We start from the raw sequence: 26,582 nt of genomic DNA, 5'->3' as shown, positions 1-26,582 counted from the left end.
AACTGTCTTTATTTTTGTTTGTTTAATCGTATTTAATGAGTAAAGATAATATCAAAACAAATATATGTAGCATATTTATACAGAATATAATTAAATTAATTTATTAAAGCTCAATAATAAAAAACGGTTGAATTTCTATAATAAATAAAATAAAACGCCTTACATACGAAATAAAACAGATTCTCGAATGTTTTTTGCAGATATCGTATATATAAATTTCATTTAAGACATGATTTTTTCCTTTTAAAAATTGTGACTCTCATTTGCCAAAAACACTTTTTATAAATTACCATATTTAAGATATAAATAAAAAATACCATCAAATCCTTTATTTAAATATAAAGTCCCGCCTTCATCCGTAAACGTATTGTCTAGATTGATATTTTGACAGAACATCACCAATGGTATTCTACAACCCAAAAAAGGATTTGGGAAACATTTCATTGATTTCGAAATAATAATGCTAAATTTAGGATTTCTTAGTCTTTATTCACTAGTATATTGTTTCAAAATTTTTTAAAAATTATACATATGCAATAATTTTATAAGAAGTAAACTTTATTATAGAGTAAAAGCCCATAGTAGAATATATAGCACACTTGAATTTAAATTTAGTAAAAAAAAATATACGATTTACAGCCTTAACTCTCTAAATATAGTCAATTTTTCCAAATATTTTTTACTTAAAATCAAAAGTAATTCTTTTTATATTAAATAATCAATCATTATATTCTCATAATCTTTTTTTTCTTGGTTATCCTCGTATATTTCATTTATTTGTATAAATTTGTGAAATGGTCGGTAGATATAGATTATATAATTGAATTCAATTTTATTAGATTAATTTAGACTTATTTTTAAATTTTACAAATCTTATATAATATGAAGTTTTTTGAATAAAATTATCAAAGATAAAAAATGCATAAATTTTAGTTGTTATTCTTGAAGCATTTGATTTTTTTATTAATATGAAAACATTTTTTTCGTAAATTGACAAGAAAGCTTGGTTTACAACATAAAATTAATTAAATTCAGATCAAATCGGATATTTTCAGATTTAGAAATGAAAATTTCTCATAATTAAGTATAAATACCAATAATCCTCTAAAAACGATCAAAATTACTAAAAATCATAATCATGCATTTTTTTCATAAATAATTACGTTTGATGATTTAAAAATATCAGAAAAATAATTTTTATAAATATAAAAGAGAACCAACAAGTTTCATCAAAATATTACATTTATTTTCTAAGTGTTTACCGATGAAAAATGCACATTTCCCCATGTAGAGTTGTTAATCATAGCGTGGTTCTTTGTAGACTATCGTAAGTAAAAAAACACAATATATCTAAAACATATTAAAAAAACTTATATCATTACTGGTTAATTTTAAAATCAAATATTTTTTTTTATAAATTAATGATTTAACTTGAAAAGAAATTAAAGCAATATTATAAAAAGTTTCTATAACAAGGTTGTTGTTTTTTCCCTTTTTTCACGCTTTTTTACAGCTAAAATAATCTTCTAACCTTTCTTTGTGTTTTATTATTTATTCGCGAAAGTTTATTCAATAAATTGTATGCTTTAAGCTGAAATTATGTTAAATGGATTTAAAAGAACATTTTGTCTAGCTTATTCCTAAAATTTTATAAAAAAATCTTTGAGAACAACTATTTATTTATTGAAACTGCGATTACGATAAGATAAATTTAATTGATGATCATTTGAATTAATGATGGCAAAATTTACCTCAATATTAGTGACTTTTAACTTCAAATAAATATAGTTTCTTGTTAACTGAATTTTTTATTGGCCTTTAATTCTATAAATTACCCTCTAAAAACAACAGTTATTTTTAAGACTTCTGGATTATTGTGAAGAAGTAAAATAGAAAAAAAACAAAGCAAAGAGTAGATTTTTATCACCATTTTTGATATTTATGATGATTATATTCTGTTCAGATATTTCTTTAAAAATTTTGATTTATAACACTCTAGATTGTATTTATGGATTTCCCTTACATCTGAAATGATACTTTAGGTCAAACAAAATAACTCTGCGAATCCTGTGACTCATATTTTTTGTATGGATTCAATAATATTCATTATAGCACGGAAGTTTTGTGAAATTTTTTAACATTCGGGCCCATATTCGAATTTTTTGAGGGCTTGTAGAAGGCTAGCCGACCAATCAAAAATATTATATTTTGTAGGTTTGTTACGTTTTAAATGATCAAAAAATTAGTCGTTAAATAATACTAGCGTTTTATGGCGTCAAAAAATGATATGAAAAATAAAGTTGAATCATTAATAAATGAGAAAGCAAATAAGTTTATTTGTAAATTTTTTTTGTAATATAATTGAAATTAGGAAATATATAGTTAATTTAAATCTTTATTGTAAATGTTTCAAGATATTTATTTCATAAACAAGAAATATTTAATGAATAATTTTTTATTAATTTTCAATGTACACTTAGAAACCATAACTAAGTTTTAAAAAGATAGTTCTGTTTATATATATATATAGATTCGTAATCGAAAAAAAAGACAGAAACTATTATTAATGCATATAAAGATTTGATTTTTAATATTAAAAACATTTACATTACCCCTTTAATATTGTATCAAAAGCCAATATTTTAGGTTTATTTCGAATGAAGCTATTTCATAGGCTTTTTTGGTACATTTAATTTTTTACAATGCTGTTTTACTTCATTTTAACGTAAAATTATAATATAAAAGACATCAAAAGTAAAAAATGAAAAATATTTTCAATTAAAATATATATAAATCCATACATGAATATTCAATTTTTCTAAAACATGTAGACCAAAGAAAATAATTTTATTTTAAAATCGGATTTGTGATTTTATTTTTATAGATTAAAAAAATCAAAAGGTTTTCGCATGTAATCCTTTCTCATATATATATAAAAGCTTAGAGATCTAAATCAACGAGACTGTCACATATGAATATATCTCAAAATACAATTGCACTGATTTAAACTCTTAAAATCAAAAAAAATTATAAGATTTACCAAGGTTTATTCACTTAAATTTATATTTTATTTATATTTTATAGGCTAAATTCTTTTCAATTTAATATTTTTCGTTTTATCAGCTAAAAAAAATTGAATATGGGAATTTTTGTTGTATTATAACGCCACACTGCCATTTAAATAATTTGATTCCTCAAATTTTTGTCTTGCAGTACTTTTAAAAATATTTTTTATTGGGCAAGATTTTAGGTTAAAGAGACCCGCAAAATATTATAATAGAAATATATTTATTTTTAAATAGGATTCAATAAGAAAAAAAAATGGATGTCTCAGGCAATTATCGAATAAAATAAATCTTATTAAGTAGCAAAGAATCCGCTTTATATGTGAAAGAAAACGCAAAAAGATATTCATTTTTTAGTTTTAAAAAAGTGGCTTTATATCATCTATTGATAGAAGGCAATCAAAACACATCTTATATTTCTTCTTTTCATTTTTCTCACTTTTTTCTTTCATCTGATTTATAATTTTGTTATAATAAACTAGAAATAATGAGTGCGCTTAGAAGTTTATATATCCGAAAAAACTTATATTTATTTTTTCCTTTGTGTTTTATATAAAGATAAGAAATTTTCTCAGCAGCCTTACCCTCAATTGTATTCTTTCTAGGCTTTTTCTTATACTATTTATATCGTATCTGGAAACTCCAATTAAAACTATTTATAATTTTTCGTGTTTAATATGAAAAATTTGGCGACATATCTGTATGAATCATGCACCCGTTTTTCAAGTATAACTATTTCTTTTGAGTAACTGTTTATGTTAATCAAAATCGCTATAGCTCTTAATAATATTGTCGAACATTCTAAAAAAATACTATAAATGAAACAAAAACATTCTGATATTTTTTTTCAATTTCGAAATCGCTTATTTGATTCTAAATATTGATTGCCAGGAAAGATAACTTTGGTTAGATTCTATATAATAGAGGCAATATATTCTATAATCTTTAATAGTTTTCTTTTATGTATTAAAAAAACATCTTTTTGATACATAGATCATAATGTTCATATTTTATTCATGCATCTGTGATATTAGACCTCGCTTTTGTGCTACGTTATTGGAAGAGCTATTTTAAAAATTTTATGAAGATTGTTGCAAAATAATTGACACATTCATTCTGTCATGTTTTTTATGCAAAGCTCTATCACACCTTTTCTTAGATAATAATCTATATTTTGCAATAGATAATCTATTTTTTATTTGTTCAATTAGTTACTTAATACAAATACCCGATTCCGCTTGAATTTTCCTTATGTGCTAATATTCAGAGTCTTAATTCAAAATCTTAAAGTTAATAAAAGTTATTTGGAAATAAGTATACCTATTTTTCAATTATAGAAATTTTTTTACAACAGTTGCAACAACGCCAAAAAAATACTTCAGGGAATAAGACGCATAAAAATGTTTTATCGTCTATTTAGATCATTAATATTATATAAATCTAGAAAAAATAAAACCCGGTTTCGGTATTTCGGTCCGATTAGAACCATATATGTATTAATTATTACTTCATTAGATCGCATGTGGATTTAAGTCAAATATAAAATAAAATTAGAATAGAATAGTTACTATTAGATATAAAATATTTTGAAGCAATATTTTGTGATACTTTCAAAAATATATGAAGATTGGTCTGTTATATCTACACTTTTATATGCATATCTTATTAAAGCAAATAACTACAATCAAAAATATCAATAATTCATATCTTTGTATGCATTTCTAATACAGACTAAAATATCCGAGTATCCAATTAAAATAAATTTTAATTTCTCGAGCTGTATGTATCTGGCATATATATTTTTATCATAATTATAAACCTGGAAACATCACAGATTCTAAAAAGCGACAAAACTTATTTGCGTCTGATGATCCTTTATAATTTTTTAAATAAAAAACCCAGTTTTTTTCTTTGCCGATCCTATTCACACTTCTATGCCAGTTTTAGATGAACATGATCTAATTTGGTTTAATTTTGGTATTTATGCCATTGATAAAGAATAGAGAACAAGTTCTATGCTCAATAAAAATATAAATAAAGCCCAAAAATTGACTATAGATGTATTTATTTGCCTTTCTTATTTTTCTTTTTAAATATTTACAAGCTTCGAATGGTGAAATAATAGAAATTTCACAGGCGGTACCACATGGAAGAAGTTTCAGTTTGACGGAAAAACTTAGAAAGCCATCTTTCTACCTATATGGGGGATGTCCAACATCTTACAATCAATCAGGATGTGGTATGTTCCCACAATTCCCAATGCCTTGTCCTCAACCATGTCCAATGCCTTATCCTCAACCTTGCCCAATGCCATGTCCAATGCCATGCCCAATGCCATGCCCAATGCCTTGTCCAATGCCCTGTCCGATGCCATGTCCGATGCCATGTCCAATGCCATGTCCTCAACCATGTTCAATACCATTCCCTATTCCACAGCCATGTTCAATACCATTCCCCTGTCCCCAGCCATGTATGCCATGCCCACCCCCTTTCCCCATGCCATGCTCTTTCCCCCCATATTCCCCATGTAACTTCGGACCATACTGTTAAATAAATCAGATGAATATAAAATTACATTTTCATACTATTTTAAGTTAAAAGAAGAAATTAAATATTCTCAAACAACATAAATAATTATGCTCGTGATATTTTACAGAAATCGCATCTTGTTTCATTTATTATAGAATATTTCTAGGGAACAAATGAAGAAAATCTCGAAGCTATTATTTTATTCTGATGAAGAAGCGGTATTAAAATTTTTAATATAATGTTTTTATATTCTTTAATTGTCATTTTTTACATACCTAAAAAGATTGTCCATTATATTTTAAATCTCTAAATAGGTTTGATATATAGCACGTTAAAATATGTTTAAAATTATATTTTATATCGATTTGCTCTGATAATTATAGACGAAGTAGCTTCTTTTTTTCCAATCTGATGTTCGAGATAAATTCTTTTCTGAAGTTGTTATTTTGTAAAAAAAATCATGTCTAATTATATACATCGTAATAAAAGAGTGGGTTAAGTTCGTTTAAAAAAATTACAACAAATGTTTTTGGCCACAAAATAACATCAAAAAATTTAATATTGGCGTTTATAATAAATTTAAAGCCAGGCCAATCACTTAAAAATATATACTGCGTATTAATATATAAAATCATTTCTCGTTATTTTATAATTGAAAATCAATATCTAGTTTTCGAAATAATGTAAAACGGGAATATTTTTTGCTGTGTCTTTGCTTAGACTATACATAAAATTATAATTGTTTCCAAATATATATTTAAATATCATTTTAAATATCTATTGGTGATTAAATTTTTAAGATTCCCATATATGGATAACTAGAATATTTAAATCATATTTAAATCATATTTATATACATAAAAAACTAAATCTTATAGCAAAATATGAAATGCTGGTTAGATAATAAAATTGAATGCTACAATATAATATGCAGGCATCTATGTAAAACTGATACCTGTAAAAAATATAAAGTAGGTACATCCAAAGATCTTGCATGTATAATTAAGGTCAATAGATACAAAAATTCTATAATAAATTCAAATTAATAAAAAAAAGTTAAACTAATAATCCCCTGATTGTTTATTTATGATATGAAAAAATTATCTTTTTTTAAACATTATAAACTGAGATTGAGGGTCAGAGAATACTATAAATACATATTAAACAGTTAAGATGTCAACAAGCGAAGGTATACTATAAACAATATTATCATAAATATAACTTGTATATCTATCTCTATACAGGGAAAGATAAAAGTAAAGTTATGTGCATGATACGATCAGCCCAAGTATAACAAGATTGTGTATGAAAGATTAATCGATAATTCCTGAAGTAAGATGTACAAGGAAGATTATGAAGAGAATAAGAACGGATTTATCACAGTATGTATATACTATATAAAGCTATGCAGGTTTGTTTTTGTATGTTTAAATAAAATGTAATGTGGCTAAACGAATACGAATATACATTTAATTGATTGTCTAAATAAAACGTATTTATGGTTGTTTATTGTAGCTAGCAACAATAAATTTGGCATTAGTTTGCTTCTATACCTTTTTTTCCTTCCTATTTCTAATCTTTTTAAAAAAAAATTAGCCTAATATTAATTATAATCCGGCAGATTGTTAAATATAGCGTCTTTCCGCTAAAGATATATATTTAGAACTGTTATTTGTCTGTATAAAAGATTATTTGTGGTCTATTGTATATCATAATTTACCGAAGCATGAATCGTGTTTATTAACTACCTCATTGAGGAACAATTGAATTTCAATAAAAATTATAAATTTTAACCTGAAGGAACTAGATGTCACAGACAGGGTTGAGGCATATATATAAACCTTGGGATTGAAAAACAATTGAATTAATAGGTCTCAAAAGAAGGTGGGGTATTGAAGAAGACTTTGGGGAGGAGAAGATAGCCGAAAGTATAAATAAGCTGTGCGTACAGAGAATCAAACAAGTTGTGCCTGAGAACAAAAACAAAAACAATAACTATAAATCTAGCCCATAAAAAGAAAATAAACGAATATTAAAATTACTTTATACTTAATGCAAATTTAAAGAAAAATAAAGTATAAGCATTTCAATTATTTTTCTGTATGCATAACTTATTAAGGATTTATATTCAAGAAATAAATTAATAAATCCCATAGATAAGCATAAAGCTAATTGTTAAAAAAAAATATGTGATTTTTTACTCTATTAGGCCAAAAATAGCACAATTATCCAAATTGGGAAATCATAAATAGCCTATGTGCTATTTAAAGCACTACTAAGTCTTTATATTATATTAGAAGACATACCGCAGATGAAAAATATGCGCATAATACACAAAGTGTGAAGTATTTAATGGAACTATTATGAGCTATTCTCATATATAATAAAAGGAAGAACAAAAAAAAATCATACTGTTTAAAAAATAAATTCAACCCGATGGAAGCATGATTGTTATTTGAATCGAGTAATATACGCAATTTTTGGTTAGTAATTTAAGTTTGGCTAGAATTAGGTTTAAATCTATTTAGAATTTCCCATGAAACACCATAATTATGTATAAAAAATTAGAGTCTTTTAAAAATTTTAGAGCTCGAAAAAGTGGCATTCAGAACCGTTATTCTGAGAATTTAAGGTTTTCAATAAATACTTTCTTTTTAAAAAATATGCTCATTAAATATACATCGGGGGATAATATAGAGCCGTGGATTTTCTTTATGCTAAAATATAACTGAAAAATGTATTGTAAAGCAAATGTGTTTTTTAGATAAGCTATTTTGATTTTTTTTTAATATAATGTAATAATTTTAGTCTAAATTACGTAATTAAAATCAGAATATTATATAATATAAAGATAAAGTTAATCGATAAATATTGCTTGTGTCTAATATATTAATTGTTATGATTTTTTGATGCTTTAAGTTTATTATAGGCTAATGCACTCGCTTAAATAACTACGATTCGAATATTTTTTCGTTTTGAAGCTTTTTTCTTAGATTTACTTTTGTCTCACCCAAAAAAATTTGAATTTATCAATTAATATACTATTTAGCCTTAATTTTATTTAATATTCTGACACCAGACTACAAATTTATATGTTCCGAATTTATGATCTAAACATAATATTCCTATTTGTGCAACTATTTATTAATATGGTTTTTTTTTACTTGTATAACAAGCTGAATATTTTTTTAGATAATTAAAAGAAGTAAAGTTATATTATCACCAATTTGTATATATACAATTCAAAGCCTATGCTCAGCCATTTTTAAAAATAATGATCAGGTAAAATTTATGATCTAATGTCTAAATCGAGTAGTACTCGATGAAGTTTATATTGGCGAAATAAATTGTATTCTCTAACAAAAAAATACTTTGAAATCATAATCACAATTTTATTTCAAAAATGCAAATTTTTTTATAATTTTTTTGCTAAGTATACATTTAAACAGTGTACCTATGTTTCTTGTGTTGTTATTTCGGGTTATATTTTTCTTATATGAGAAAATATTTCTATGTGGTTTTTTTCAAAAAATTGTTCCTTTAAACTGCGAAAAGATGTATTTTTATATGTTTTAAATTTTTCTTAAGCTGTGTCTTTTATTTTTTTATGTTTAGCTCTAAAATACGAGACTCCATATAACTCAAAAAGTACATCGCAAGAAATGATTTAACATACTATTAGATAAAAACACGTACTATTTCTAAACATTATTCTTGTATATAGCCCCCATATTTATTTTATTTATAATTGAATTTTATAAGATGATAATCTTATAAAAAAATATTATCTGGGCTTAATTACATATAATTTGGATATTAATTATATATTAATTAGAGTTTAAACATTTTTTAGTATCAAACAAAAAATCTATATTATTATGATGAATAATGTATGTTTATTTGATTATATTAAATCACAAAATGTCAATATATGCTTATATTCGATGTTTTTTTTTCCGATTTTTTTATTTTTATATATAGACAAACTAAAATATGCGATCTAAACTTGTAAAACATATGAAATTATGTAATTATGTGAAATTACGCAATATATCAAGTTCATAGTGAAAGAACACGAAATATATTTTAATAATAATTTAAAGCAAGCTACTAGATTGAATATAAAACGTATAATAATATTAAATATCATATTAATAATTAAAAGTATAAATTATTATTGGCATTTTATCTTACTATTGCATATTAACATTTTGTCAATAATATTTTTAATTATATGATGTATCTAAGCATATTGCATGATCTATACCAGCTTATTTAATTTCTGATCTCATAGAACTATGTTTTATTCTCATTTAACATAGTTCCACATGTTTCTAGTTTGATAAGTGATTCTAGATTGCTATATAATATGTATTTAAATGTTTAATTCTTGTTATTGCAGCACATAATTCGCATAAAATTATGTTCATATGTTCATTATGAATATATTTTTGTGCTTCCGCTCCTTTCATTTTTAATAGTTTTGTTTCGTTAAAAATATTTTTTTTCTTTATATTTTGAATTCTGCCTATGATTTATTTGGATTAGGCTTCAAAATTTAATTATTTGGTTTTTATTTTCAGATATTTAGACTATTTCCCGCAAAATTTATTACAAATATTGGATTTTAAATATATGCAATTTGTTTTTAATGTTATATTTTAAATTTTATACTATTTCCTTCAAGCTTTGTTATACAAAAATAATTAGCATATAGGGTATTCGTTAAATTATGCCCACAATAAAAAAATATTCGTTGTTATTAATTCTTTTGTCATCTATATGATTGTATCGATTTTAAGCTTATGAAACGATAAAATTCGATGAATCTGGATCTTAATTTTAGTATATTTTTTTTATTTTGTAAGAAGGCATAATAACATGTTCTAGATCATGATTTTTGTGAGTAATGAATTGCATGGGAAATAGACCAAGAGATTTAATATTTATTTTTTGATTTAAAAATGTGTAATAAACATGGTTCCTGTTTATTAAATTAAATTTTATATAAATATTTATGTTTGTTGTCTCAATTGCGATTTATTAGGACGGAAAAAAGAAAAAAAATAGAAACACCAAATATACTCTATAGAGAAATTATGATGTATTTTCATGTGTATATCTACATTCTTTCCTTATATAAATTATTTTTTTACTTTTTGCCCGCATAAAAAAATAAACCAGCGAAGTTCTGGATCATGCTATATTTATAAATAAATAATAGAAAATATTTATAAATGACTTTGTTCTCACCAATACATATATTCTTTTTTTATGTTTTTGTAGATCTTTGTGAACTCGTTGAAGAAGACCAGGGTAAAGAATGTATGTTTATTGAAGATAATGATTATATATGTGCTGATAATAAATATGTGCAGCCTAAAAATGTAGATTCTTCATCTTGTGATTATAGTCAAGATTATGCTTCCTCGCGAAGACAAAGGCCGAGACCAGTGAAAACACAAAGAAGATGGAAGCATAGAGAGATGTATCGGCCTTCAAATTATAACAATAATTACTGTCCACAGTTTACACCACAATTCATGAAACCAGCTCAATATTGTCCTCCAAATCAATGTTTACCCCTACCTCCTTGTCCTCCAAATCAATGTTTGCCTCTACCTCCTTGTCCTCCAAATCAATGTTTACCTCTACCTCCTTGTCCCCCCTGCCCGCCTCGTCAGCCTTTACCTATCAATTACACCCAGAAAGTTCCATCTATTCCACACAGAAGACCCGATATAATGGTACTTTTATCCATAATTCTTGATAAAACCAAATGCGAACTTTTAAATGCTGTTTCCGCATATTCAAAAACTTTCTTGAGTGATACTGGTAGCGCTATATCTGCAATACAAAAAAATCTTAATGATTCAATAATAACTGAGAATAAAAATCTATTGAATAATATTGCACAGCTGGTTAATGGCACACAAAACAGTACTTCTACGGTGATTCTAAACACCATAAATACAAATAACAACACACTTCTTGCCGGTATAAATAGTTTTATATCTAGTGCCAACACATCTGTAAACGCAATCATAACGACTTTAGCGCTGCAGACACCCGCAAATGTAGAAATTGCCATAAAAGACCTCATAACGTCAGCTGGTACACTTCAAAAGGTATTAGCAGTAACTGCTGGTGTTCAAACATCTACAAACAAATTATTTACTACGCAACTAGCCTCTCTAGTTACAAGCCTCACTAAGATTCTTTCACAACAACAGGCAAATCTTTCGAATTCTATTATAAATGCCGTAAGCAAAAGCAATTCCATAATATCTTCTAATCTCATTGGGGCAGCTGCTGCTCAGTCTTTTGCAATAATCGTCTACAACTTTAAGAAACTTAATGATAATCTAAGCCTTGCATATAAAACAGCATTGCAAAATTATAATGCTGAATTAGATAGGGTAATTGTCGAATATTTTACATATAGAAACTGCATATAAAGCTATTTGTACAAAATAAAAGAAATTACTCGACAATGAATATACCTTAAATACATTTTTTTATAAAATTTATACATTATAATTCTTGCTATCTCTTAAATTGCTGCAATTATAGATCACATCATTATATAATTTTATTAGTAGGATAATAATAGAAAATAGCAAATTTCCCGTAATCAATAACATTTTTTTATCACCAATATGTATTTTTATGTATAAAATCTTTTTAAATTTTTTATAAATAATGCAAGATGCATTTCATAACATCATTATATTTATAATATCCCATGTTTACTTCTATTTATCCCCAAAAATGTTTATAAACACCTATATGTGATTTATCCGAATAAGATTCTAGTGGAATTACTGCATTATTATGAAAAATCCTTATATTTGACAAAAACACATGCGATTCTAGTGATACAATTTGGTTGCCGAAAAGAGATTTGAATTACTTAATTTAAAAATTTAATGTGGAAATTTTTTTTAATTGTAAACAGCATGTAATTTACAATATATTTGGCATTATTATACAATTAACTGTTTTTATACTTAAACTGGATCAACTTAGGTTATTTAAACTTCAAATGACTTAATGTTATATTTATTTTCAGTGAATAAAAAATGACATCTGAGGAAAAAAAAACTCATATTGCGTTAAATTATATCTGACCCATCCAATGAAACACACATCATAGCCTATTTGTTGTAGATTTATAGAAAATTGGATGGGATATAATAAAAATATACATTATAAATATCCTTGATGTCCTGGGATGAAAATAACTGGATTTATCAAAAGAATATTTATGATGTTTTTATAAAATTGATTGTTTATTAAATCATATACAACATCAATTTTTATGTTTTATCTGTTTGTAAGTTTTTACATGATTTTTGCATCAATTTTCGATTTTAATGATCAATTATGCTTGACATTTTTATTTTTAAGACTGTGTAAAATTCAAAATTATTTCAATTATGTAAAAAAAAAATTATTTATTTGAATATATTGCATGATTTTAATGGAATTTTCATCATACATGTAAGAACTTTGTTTGAGCATTTTTTTGTTCTAGCCTTTCAATATAAAAAAAATGCCAGAATTAATGGCTAAAATTATGATTAAAAATTGCAAAAATATATTATTTGTTGTTGTATTAGAAATTCGTCAATTATAAAGTAATTATTTTTGTAAAATTTTCCCATTAGATGCCTCATATTTAAAAACTTCTATAGAAATCATTTTTAATTAATACTATAAAAGAAAATTTTACTGTATAAGGTATTTTCATTTCTTTTTTCTCGATTTCTTATCTATAGTCTCCAGAATCACGCGAAAATATACATTTAATTACATAATTTAAGTTATTTTCGATTCAATACTCCAACAGACACTCAGTTTAGATCATTTTAGTTTATATAAGAAACTGCGTATTTCTGATCAGAAGAATATTTGAATATACATTATAATTTATACGAATGAAGCACAGAAAGCATGCGCCTTCTAATGAATAGATGAGCTGAAGAAGCTCAACCATAAACGAAACTTAGTTTTTATATGCCTTTTGCTTATGTGTTTTTATTTCGATTTTTCAAATAAAATGTGGATAGTAATTACATTAAATTATGCTTTTAAGAGCAAAAAATTTATTAGCTCCACCTAGAAGCAAAAAATTCATTTAGCTGGATATTAAATATTATGAAAAATGTAAATAATAATACTCCTAAAAAAATAAATTAAAATTGAAATAACTGATAAAATTTTTAAAAATTTGTGTTTTTATTTAAAAAAAAATTAACTGTACATATTAAATTTGTTTTGCTGTCATGTTTTATTTTCACTTTTGAGTTTATTTCCTTCTTATTAAATATTTTCTTTTTCAAAAGCTTGTTGATATTGATATGTGTAATGATTGTTTACAAAAAATGTCAATCATGTTTAAAATAAAAGACAGCTTGAAAAAATATAATTTATTTATACGAAAATACTAGAATCTCAACATATTATTTATTCTATTCTAAAAACTAGAAGAATAAAGATAAAAATGGACTTCACACCAACTCATTCGTATGTATTACATATGCCCATTTGTATTCGTTTTCTTTTCTGCATTCTTTTGTTAAAGTATATTAAATAAAGTGCAAGGATTTCGATTTCATGTTTAGTGTTCGAGAGAAATTTATGATAGTTAAGGGTCTATAATTGGATAAAACATAGAAGAAAAGGTTATAGACATCAAATAAGTTTTTTATATCTATTTAAAATTCATTTATGCAACGCAAAAAGCCATATATTCAATCATTACGGATTTAATGCAGAAAAAAGACAAACCAAAGACGTTTTTATCAGTAAATTTATTTGATTATTCCCATTTTCTTATTTGGAGTCCAATTCTGATAATTATAATTTTGTAATAAAAAAATCTGCTATGCGAATATCTAAAAATTTATTTGATATAGCAGGTAAGTGTATTTTATAAAGTGAGCTGATTTAATTATATTCATAAGTATATTAAGGATAAAATGTAATATAGAAAGTTATATTAAGCACAAATAAATTTGAGCTGTTAAATTCATTAATCTTGTAAATACTCTCCTTGACCATAAATTATTGACTAAAAATTCGCCTCGTATTTATGCAAAAGTGCCAACTATTGTAACTATTTTCTCAATTTCTTCGTCTTATGTTTATTATTGCTCTTCGATTCTATTTTTTGATGCATTGTTTTATTCGTTAAAAAAAAGTTTATAAAATGTCATCTTAGGATTTTGTTGGCTCTATAGTTTTAAATTAAACGACGGATTCACTGGTCTAAAGAGAAATAAAAATATACGTATATCTAAAAACATGCATGTTATAGTTATATATGTTATACAAAATAAAATTAATATTTTAAACATTCAGTAAATTTGATATTTATCAAGAAATTACCATCAAAGCATATTGTATGTTTTTTTTGGACTTTTGGTTATCTAAAAATTTCATTTTTCTTTTTGCAGATTTCTGTAATAGAAAAAAATGAATATGTTAAACTTGATTTTTATTTATATATAACCATGTATAAATTCTCAAAGGATGTTTTATATCATAATTCATTTTTTAACACATAATATATATTTTGTATTTTTATTTTTTTAAATTTACCAGTTCACTCTAAAGTTGAAAAAAATAATATTGAGTAAGGTAGAATAAAATTAATTAAAGTGACTTCGCATTTATATAAATAGAAAAAAATTGTGTATTTTTATGTGACATTTTTTCGATTATACACACGATATTGATTTATTGAGCTCTGCTTACAGTTACAAAAATTTTCCTGTTATTCAAATTTCGTTTCATATTAAAAATTCCGCTAGATATACACGTATTGGGGCCTTTATATATTTTTATTGTGAAAATTGGCATCAAAATATCATTATATTTAATATATTTTGCCGTATATAATAAATAAGATGGTACCTAACAGCAATATTATGAACCAATCTAATAAAATTGATGTAAAAAACATATATAATAAAATAAAAGGTATTTTAATGTAGTATGTCTAAAGTATCTTATATTTGCGATTATAGTGCACTCACGATATTCTGATCACAAAATAAAAAATGATGAAACGAAAATAAAACCCTGAAAAATTTTATGCTTTAGTTGAATTATTTTATCACGTATTTATATATTATGAAATTGCTATTAACTTGCATAATTATATATTTTATATTTTAAAAACGTAATTTTATGTGTATTATAAGTGTATTTATCTCTATTAATCATTCATAAAAAAAACTTATGATTTTATGTTTTATATGATTAAAAACTAGATGGTTTATCAACATATTCTTCCTAGGCGAATTTTATCGTGCTTTGTAGCATTTTAAAAAAAAAGCATTAATATAGCTCTTATTTTAGCCGAAATAATAAATTAGTATCAACAAATTTTTTTCCGTTCTTTTCTTTTTAGAATCCAAAGTTGCTTACTTGATCAAATTTATTGTACTGACAATTAAATGATAGCAAAAAAAGTTTAGTTTACATCATAAATAAATCTGTGAATGACGGGTCAATGATTTTTATAATGTCAAAATTAAATCATTATTTTATATAGACTTTGATATACAATTAATTTACGAATAGTTTTTTTTTCGATAATCCCAATAAATTTCGTTATTTTTTTTTTATTTAGAAGCAACATGTAAAAAAGGTATAGAAACAACAGGATAAAAATTTCTAATGTAATTTATGCATAGAAGCGCAAAATAAAATCTTTTTTTTTAAAATTACACATTTTGTTCAATCTCTATTGAATTTAAAATTTAATCCGAGATGAAACTTCTAATAGCGATATATTTATAAAATCTATAAAGAGATATATCTTTAGAAGATAATACTTATCATTTTGTTTTTTATAGCAAAATTTTATTTAGTAAAAATTATATACATTCTGAAATCCTATAAATTCTTGATATTTGGTTTTATTCTAGAAGTTTTTTTTATTTGTAGTTGATAGGTTTAAATCACCAGAAAAACAAAGTAAAATCAATATATAAATGAGCCTATCTACTTTTTTATAATAAAGTATATAAAGAATTGTCTAAAAATATGATATGGCGATCTATCTTGCGCCTATAATACAAGTTCTTGCAAAATTCTAATATTACCATTGTAGCAATTTTTGCTATAATATTATCGTGGATGTAATAATTTTCGCTATACCTGTTTAAAATCTAGATCGATGATTATAAACTAAATCAAGTTGAAATGATTTTGAAAAAAATACTTTAAGTACAAGTGTACTGATAAACATAGTAAATTTTTCGGACTAGATATTTAAAGTAAAAATTTTTTTTTGTACAAAATTCATATGATAAAATATTTAGGCAAATAAAAAGAAGAAAATTTCTACGTCAAAGATAAAATAAATATGGTTAATATACCAAGAGATAGAAAATTATTAATCATTTTAAAAAAGACAAAAAATCAATCGATTAAGAATTCGAATGAACAATGATTATTTCTAAAATGTGCTATAGGCAGGAAAAATGGAGCAAAAAATTTTGAAAATCATGACTTTTTTTGATAAGAAACAATAAGAACTTCTTTTTAAAATTTATTTTGGGTTTCACACTGCATCACTTCTTATTTATGCATTACACAATATTTATCTAAAAGATTTTTTTTAATCTCGACCAGATAATGCTTAATTTACACTTAATAACGAAATGAACGTCAATATTGGAATAATATCGTTTGTATCATACAAATTTAAATCATAGGGATATTAGATGCGCTTATTAAGAGCTTGGTTATTTTTTTTCCTATTCAACTTCATTTTTTAAATGATCTATATAGAATATAGAAGACTAGAAAGGCATTTAAAATCATTTCATTACAAAGCGAAATGTTCTATAATTTATATTTTTTTCTTTTACTGTGGGAACCATATTAGGGTGAACATTTCTTTAATAATAAAAACCAATCATTTGCACATGTTTATTCGAATATATATTCATGTTATTTCAATTAACATCCGGCTAAAGTATCGGAATCGACCATTATTTATTTTTGTAAGTATTATAGTCACGCCAATTATTCTTTTATAATCATAATATGCAATAAAATTTTAATACTTTGTAATTCTATTATCTGTTAGACTGATTTTATGTGAATTTTGAGCGCCTGGTCTTCATGGGGTGGCTTCTCTATATATTTAAGAGCTAATTTTCATATTTTCCCGCGCAAAACTTTAGATTACTCTATATTAAAGTTTTTCAAACATATCATTATTACAGTCTTACTAAATACGCTTCTTCGCTCAAAACCTATACATTCAAGTGTTTTTTTCAATATTATTGTTTGTGAATATGCTTCCATTTACGTTGGCACCCCATAATCATAATGTACGAATTAAAATATCTTGTGACAACAGCATCCCATTTTATGACATAGCGTGCTATCCTTGTTTTCATGTGGGGGCTATAATATTTTTTAATTATGGGTTACGTTTCTTTTTATCAATTTCATCAATTTGATGCAGCATAGTAGCTTGGTAATATTTTATAAGAACCTTGATGCATCTTTTGACACCTTCCTCTGATATATATATTGAAGGAGTGGCTATTTATTTATTGTCTAAGTTTCTTTTTTTATCTATTTAGACGTGGTCAGCCCATTGGGAATATAGCACAACTCCTTGATGCATCTTTTGACACCTTCACCTGATCAATCTTCATAAACTGAACTTCTTCTCTTAAATGAGATGTGTTCAAGTGTCTTGCGAAGTGTGTGATCTTGCATTTATGCTTCTACTTCGTCTGGGATTTTTAACTCCTTGACACATTTTTTATGAAATTTTTAAGCAATATCCCAAGTCAATACAATATGGGGAGGCTAAATATAATTTTTGTATAATATTGTAAAATATATTTCATTTTTGGAAGCAATAAGTTTCATTGTAAGGTGTAAGGAATACCAACTGAAGCGAAACATGCGCGCAAACAATAGGATAAAGGAAGACACTGGAGCTAGTAAGTCTTGAGAGACACAGATTGTAAATATTATGAGGTGGAAAGAAGTATCAGTCAAATCTGTTCCATAAAAAAACCTAAAGTTTGGCTTGACCAACTATAAAAAGCCAAAAATAATCGACCCATAAATAAAAATCAGTATCGTTGGAATCAATATAAAAAAATATGAGGTTATATATAGAGAAAAAAGGGGCACTTAATGTGAAAAGAAAAATATTTTTGTGTAAATATCGATATTTTAAATCATTTCAAGTAATTTTGAAAAATAAAAGAATTTGAGATATTGTGTATGCAAATATAAAGATCCAAACTAGGTTCAAAATATAATTAAATGAGATTGATATTGAAATTTTGTTTTTTATGTATTTTAATCCTTATACTTTAAAAAACGGAAATAAATCTTAAAGTATTTTGTAGATTTTTGTGTCTAATTTTATAAAAATAATTCCGAAGTATAACAGAAAATAATAAATTCTCATATTTTTGTTGCAATAATATTTGCAAAAAATCGTACTATTTTATTTTTGTTCTAAAAGTAATACTAAATGTGAGCCTGCGTGATATTATTGATTTATATCTCTATGAATATACGTTTAAGTATAATTGTTTAACAAAAATTATTGATGATAGCTAAAGGCATTGCAAATTTTTAGCAAATATCAAAAGTTGTGTGACAGCTAGATTTATCTCTTGTCCTTTTCAATCTTGCAAATTTAGAAGATGCGTATCATATATTTTAAGTCTATATATTATTTTTCTATTCTTTTGTATTATTTTATCTTGTTACTTTTAGTTAACCAATAAAAACTTTAGTTTGCTTTGTAGAACAGATTTAACATATACGTCTTTCAAATACATCACTTATAAATATAAACTCTTTTAAGACTTATAAACTTAAATGACTTACATCACTCTAAAGTTTGAGCTCAAATCTACGTTTCCGATGGAATTTATAGCCCATTAATTTATTGTTTATGATGTATATTTTTTAAATTTATTCTAAAAATTTGAGATTTATATGTTCATTAAAAATTCTATAAAGAATTGTTTCTGATTTTTTTAATTTCATTGATGTGTATTAACACACCCTTTAAATGAAGACCCGTTACACCGCGACGTCGATTCAATTTGGATTTTATTCTCAACACGAGATTCGTTCAATGTCGGTAGCAGAAATAAAGCTACCATTTGGTTTTGATTCATTTAATCATCCAGTTCCAAACGGTCTTTATGATCCACGGCTCGGGCCACTTGGTGATCGATATCCATCGTGTGTGACATGTACTTTAAATTTCCACGAGTGCCCAGGTCATTTTGGGCATATAGAGTTAAAGGAGTTACTTTTCAATCCGCTTACCTTTGATCTCCTGCATATTTTATCGAATGCATTTTGTTTCCATTGTAAGTATTTCAAGATTACAGAAAAGGAGCGATTACTTTTTTTTGCAGAGTTGACATTACTAAGACGTGGGCATTTATTTAATTATTCAATTAATGATCTTCGGTCCGAGGATGATTTAGATGTTATTCATAAACGACTTAAAGAAATTTTAGAGGGGATTGATAGTTGTGGTTTTATTCCTAGTGAACATCAAAGGGTTGTTATGACATTTTTAAAGAGAGTTTCAGCTGTTAAAAAGTGTGTTAATTGTAATTTGTCGAGTTTTGTGTATAAGAAAAGTAAGAATAAAAATATTATGGTGGATGGGGATGTAGTTTATCCACGGGTTATGCGTAGTCGGCTTCTTCCTAGTTTTCATGTTGAGGGTGAGATACTTGGGGTAATGTTTGATGGTTTTAGTGCAGATAATTTTTTTTTGAAGTATGTTCCGATTACACCCAATAAATTCAGGCCAATTACTTATATGAATAATAGTGTTCATGAGAGTCAGCACAATTATGTTTTGTCTAGGATTGTTATGGTGAATGTTGATAGTGATAAAGGTGTTGAGGAAGAGGTTGATGTTGATCGGAATATTTTGCATGGATGTTCAACTGAAGAGTCAAGTGCGGTGAACCGAAGGGGGAGTTGTGATGATATGATTAGTAATGCTTCATATGGAAGTCTTTTAAGTGTGTCGAAGCGAAGGAATAGTGGTGATGATATTGGAGGTTCTACTTCTACTGAATCTTTTAGGCATAAAGATACAGATAGCTTTTATAGTGATGATAAATTAAATTCCGTTTATATTGATTCATGCAATGGATGCATAGATGATATAGAGATAGAACAAGATTCTAGAATACCTAAAACTATATATACGGCAGAAGATGATGCATTAAACGGAGAAAATGTATCTAAAAATACCAAATTAAATGCAAATAAAAGAACAATACCAATAGACAATACATCAGCTACGGATATACCACCTAGAGAGAATATAATCACTGACGGGACTTCGAATCATATAGTTCAAGGAAAAGCTTTCATGACTTTCAAGAGGGATCAAAAAAATCGAAATGATGATGATGTATGTAATACCATAGATCTGGATAATAGTTTTGAGACTTATGATGAGCCTGTGAAAAATTTATTTACCAGAAATATCAATGTATCAAAAAGCAATTATGAAGATGAAAATATTGATGAATTGAATTTTAAATCACGACTTAATGCAAAGGACATTATTTCACTCCAAAAGACTATCAACATTTTCTTTGATTCATCTTCAAAAATGGGAAGAGATCCAAGTATTGGAGTCAAACAGAAACTAGAGAAAAAGGAGGGGTTATTTAGAAGACACATGATGGGTAAAAGGGTCAACTTTGCAGCGAGATCTGTTATTTCCCCCGATCCGCATCTTCATACACGTGAAATTGGAATTCCTCTGGTTTTTGCGCAAACACTTACGTTCCCTGAATATGTTAATGGTAATAATCACGAGGCTATGGTGAATGCAGTCATCAATGGACCCAAATATCCCGGGGCGAGGCATCTCACTGTCATAAATCCGAGGCATAAAACACCCATAAAATACGATCTTTATAATCTTCCCGAAAGGAAGAGAACAGAACTTGCTAATCGACTGCTGTATAAAGAATCTATTGTCCATAGACACCTTCAAAACAATGACATAGTTCTTGTTAATCGACAACCAACCCTTCATAAGCCTTCGATTATGGCACATAGGACGCGCGTTCTTCCAGGTGAAAAAACTATAAGAATGCATTATGCCAACTGCAACTCTTATAACGCCGATTTTGATGGGGATGAAATGAATGTTCATTTTATGCAAGATCATCTTTCACGATCCGAGGGTTATATGTGTATGAGTACCGATCATAACTATCTTTCTACAACCAATGGATCACCAGTCCGAGGGCTTGTCCAGGATCACATTGTTGTGTGTGCAAGATTATGTCTCGTGGGTGAATTTATGGGAAGAGAAGAATTTATACATTACATAAGTGGATGCGTGGTTTTAGAGGACGAATCTAAAGGATTTTTAATTCACGAAAGTAATTTGATAGCAAACACCGATAACCATAATGATTCTCGCAGCAGAAAAAAACAAGGAAACAGATACTTCGTCCCTAAGCCAACTATAATTAGACCGGTAGTTATGTATACTGGTAAACAAATAATAACTAGCATTCTCAAATCGATGAATATATATATTGACCATACTAGTAGTTCTAAAATGAGGAGCTTGGAGGAAGGAAAGATTATAATTAGAAATGGTGAATTGCTTGTTGGCGTGCTTGATAAAAATCAAATAGGCCCTACAATGGATTCTTTAGTTCATGTATGCGGAGAAAAATATGGTTATTCTATATGTAATGAAATTTTGACTAGTTTTGGAAGGGTTATTAATAGAGTTATGATAAGACAAGGATATAGTGCCAGGCTTGATGATTTAATCTTGGAAGATGATTGGAACCACGTTAGAAGCGAAGTTTGCAGAAAAGGTGAAAAAATAGCAATCGGCGCATCAGAATCTGTTATATATAGAAGAGATGAAACTATTCAAGGTCAAAATAATTTATCGAATGGTGAAGAAAACCCAGATGATTATTATAATCAAAAAGAAATCAAATTAATCGGAAATAAGAAATTTAAAAAAGATAGTTTAACCAAAAATACAAATATCTTGATTGATCCGCTATTTTACACAGATATGAATAAGTTAAATCAGTTCGATAGTCTTGTAAAAACAAAGATGAATGAAATAACCTCTAAAATATACCAAAATAGTGTTTCTAACGGGCAATACATCCCATTCCCATACAATAACATGTCTCTAATGATAAATTCCGGGGCTAAAGGATCAATGGTCAACTTGGGACAAATAAGTGGTCTTCTAGGCCAACAGGAATTAGAAGGAAAAAGAGTTCCCTATATGATATGTGGAAGCACACTTCCGTGTTTTAAATCATGTGACATTCGACCGCAGGTATCAGGATACATCTTTGGAAGATTTCTAGATGGCATCAACCCTGCTGAATACTTCTTTCATTGTATGGCAGGAAGAGAAGGTTTGATTGATACGGCCGTTAAAACATCGAGAAGTGGATACCTCCAAAGATGTCTCATCAAATCAATGGAAGGAATCGTTGTGGAATATGACATGAGTGTTCGAAATGAGGGTGATATTGTGCAGTTTTTGTACGGCGAAGACGGATGCGATCCTATTAAAACAGTATTAAAGAAGCGATTAATAAATGAAAAGTATTCAGAGTTATACAACGGAGAAAAAAACGACATCGAAAGCAATTCCGAATCTAACTGGATACTAGAAGAAGGTGATAATAAAGATAAAGTCGGAAAACCACACAATAACATAAAATATACAAATAAGCTTCAAGATTCCGAATACGCAGAATTAGAAGTTGATAAAAAAGTTGGAAGGTCATTTAAAGATAAAGAGTCCACCAAAAAAGTAGATAGTTTGAAATCCATTTACGGAGGAAAACGAGGAAACATCAAAAAAAAATTAATTAAAGACAACACCAATATTTCCATTCCATCAGAGTTACTGTCAATATGCGGTGTTTCCCCAGGAGAGGCGGTTGGGATTCTAGCAGCACAAGGAGTAGGAGAACCTTCTACACAGATGACACTTAACACCTTTCACCTAGCTGGGGTGGGTTCAAGGAACGTGACTCTTGGTATTCCAAGACTCGTTGAAATTTTAATGGTAGCCTCACGAAACATCAAAACACCTGTGATAAACGTCAATTTAATAGATGATAATAAAGAAGCCACCACTAAACATATATCTAAAGATTCATGCAGTTCATCATTAGAAGAAAGAAAAACAAAAATTTTAGACAAGATAAAAAAGAAAACATTGATGGATATAACAAAAAAAATTAAAATCGAAGAAACAGAAGATAATACATTCAGAATAACTATTATACTTAGAGAAAAATTTGGTTCTCAAACATTGAAAAAAAAACTTAACAAACTGATCGAATATAACATAAGAAAACTCGACAAACTCAAATACTGTGGTATTGAAATGGAAAATGCAGCACCTGAAGAAGAAAACCAAATATCCAATCAAAACAACTTAGAAAGTGACGAATCAAGCGAAAAAGAAAACGATCAACCCGAAGAAGAACTAATAAAGGACAAAAATATAAAAATATGCAAAGAAATTGCAGAAGATTATAAAAATGACGATGAAAGTGAAGAAATTTCAAAAATAGATAATAATGAAGATGACGAAGGTATATTGAAGGTAGATAAGGTTAAAGACGAGGAAGAAATATTGGAGATAAATAAGACTGTAGATGAGGATGAAATCACCGATGGGTGTAAAGCTAATGAACAAGAAGAAACTCATGAAAGAGAAAACGCTAATGATGGGGAAGGAATAGATGGAAATAAAAATTTATTTAAAAACGGAATGGAGAATAACCATTTCTTAGACTTGAATGAAAAAAGCTTTTACATAGAAGAAACGAAATCCAAAAAAATAGAACTCAAATTCAGAATGTTGAATAAGAACATCCTAATTCTGCCAATTCTCGAAAAAATAATTCCTCTGGTAATAGTTAAAGAAATAAAAAACATTAAAGGCGGCACAATAATAAAAGATAACCTAACAATCGAAGGTTCGGATTTTAGCAGCCTTGTCGAAATACTATCCATGGATGAAATAATGCAATCCTACTCAAATGACATATACGCAGTCCTAACCACACTTGGTGTAGAAGCATGCAGATCAGTAATTATCTCGGAAATACAAGCGGTATTCAACGTATACGGAATAACTATAGATGTCCGCCATCTGATGCTCATCGCCGACTTTATGACTAGAGAAGGTTCATACAAACCATTTTCTAGACATGGAATGACCCAAAGCAAAAGTATTATGCAGAAAATGAGTTTCGAAAGCTGCTTTACCTTCTTAAAAGAGGGTGTCAACTTCGGTTCAAAAGATAATGCTAAAAACCCAAGTTGTAGTCTGGTACTTGGCAACAGAATTCAAACCGGAACTGGAAAGAATTTTGAAATCTTTTACGAAACAGATATCTAAATTATGGCTTTAAATCAAAATTTGAATCTTGAAGTAAAAATAAATAATTTTAAAATAAAATCAATTTTGTTAAATAGAGGATTAAATTTAAATAGTTATGAAATAAATTTGCAAGGCTGGGAAATTTAAACCTAAATTTTAATTAAAATTGTGGCGAAATATAAAAGGTATTTTTTATTTATGGTCTAAATTTATAGTCGTAAGTTTAGTTTTTGTTCTCAGACACAGCTTGCTTGATTCTCTGTACGCACAGCGTATTTATACTTTCGGCTATCTTCTCCTCTATAAAGTCTTCTTCAAACCCCACCTTCTTTCGAGACCTATTAATTCGTGGATTTTTCTCAATCCCAAGGTTTGAATATATGCCTCAACCTGGTTCGTGACATCTAGTTTATTTAGATACCTTTTATGATATCTTCTTACCACACCGTCCCATGTTATAACATATGGATAATTTTTGTCTTGCACTTGCATATTTGCGAAATATATATGATTAAATAAATTTAAGGGTGGAAGTAATGTTTAAGGAATGTAAATTTGTATCGGATCTCAAATTAAGATAATTATAGGTTTTATTCTTTTTAATTATGGGCCCATAAAAATTAAATTGTAATGTTTAGGATGCGAAGATTGTGCGGTAAAATAAAACACCTATAATCTTCGTTTTAAATAATTAAGCGTTTGATTCTCCTCGATTAGGAGTACTACAGATATAATAGTAATGTTGAGGTTTTGACAGTTGAGTGGTGTAAATAAAAGACCTATAATCTTCGTTTTAAATAATTAAGCGTCCTATTGTGCCCGGTTAAGGCATTTAAAAATATATTTTCAAATGCTTAGGATGCAAAGATATCGTGGAGTAAAGAAAAGACCGATAATCTTCAATTAAAATAACAATTTTACATTCTCCGGGCTATTACATCGTCGAATTAACAAACAGGCAATAATTTCGCTTGGCTGTAAGGCGTATGATCAAAGCTGGTAGAAGATCAACATATAAAGGATTCTTTAGGCTTTAAACGTAAACTTAAATTAGAACTGGCATAACTTGTATCAATTACAGACGCAAAAGCAAGTAATCAAAGCAATTGTTGGTATTATCATGATGTGGTGACCGAGTTACGTGTTGTGTTAAAACTGTTAGCCTTTCTATCATAAAAATTAATAAAAAAATATGGGTACAATTGAAGTTATTACCATACTAAAAAATAAACTCAGTAATACCATAATGTTTTTTACCACATGAGATATCGTTTTGTGAATATTTTATAACGTTATGCGACATTTGGAATATCAATTATAAGAAATAACTCACAAACTTAAATTTACAAAGGAAGCTTGCGCTTTTGATGGTAAAAAAATACCTTAAATAAAGATATTTGCCGATATAATTTGACAGTATATCGATTAGGCTTTTTCAATAAAAAGATAAACCCGTTCAGAAAAATTCCAAATTTATGAAAAAATAAAAATTATCCGAAAAACTATATACTGAACCAAAAAAAGGGTTCTAAAGAAGT

The 26,582-nt window shown here is 26.9% G+C and overlaps 1 protein-coding gene across 1 annotated transcript; it reads left to right on the top strand.

Annotated features, from left to right (window-relative positions):
- Positions 1–21,252: 21,252 nt before the first annotated feature.
- Positions 21,253–25,062, top strand: LOC147066580 (uncharacterized). The gene is made up of 4 exons (XM_085955155.1): positions 21,253–21,972; positions 22,033–22,506; positions 22,630–23,812; positions 24,620–25,062. Exons 1-4 carry the CDS (start codon positions 21,253–21,255, stop codon positions 25,060–25,062), a joined length of 2,820 nt encoding a protein of 939 aa, XP_085811281.1.
- The last annotated feature ends 1,520 nt before the right edge of the window (positions 25,063–26,582 follow it).

Source organism: Rhyacophila brunnea, unplaced genomic scaffold (assembly GCF_057557595.1).
Source record: "Rhyacophila brunnea isolate RB1 unplaced genomic scaffold, BYU_Rbru_1.0 scaffold_49, whole genome shotgun sequence".
Taxonomy (NCBI): Eukaryota; Metazoa; Arthropoda; class Insecta; order Trichoptera; family Rhyacophilidae; genus Rhyacophila; species Rhyacophila brunnea.
The sequence above is the reverse complement of the archived record's forward strand: the minus strand, read 5'-3'. Positions and strand labels throughout refer to the sequence as shown.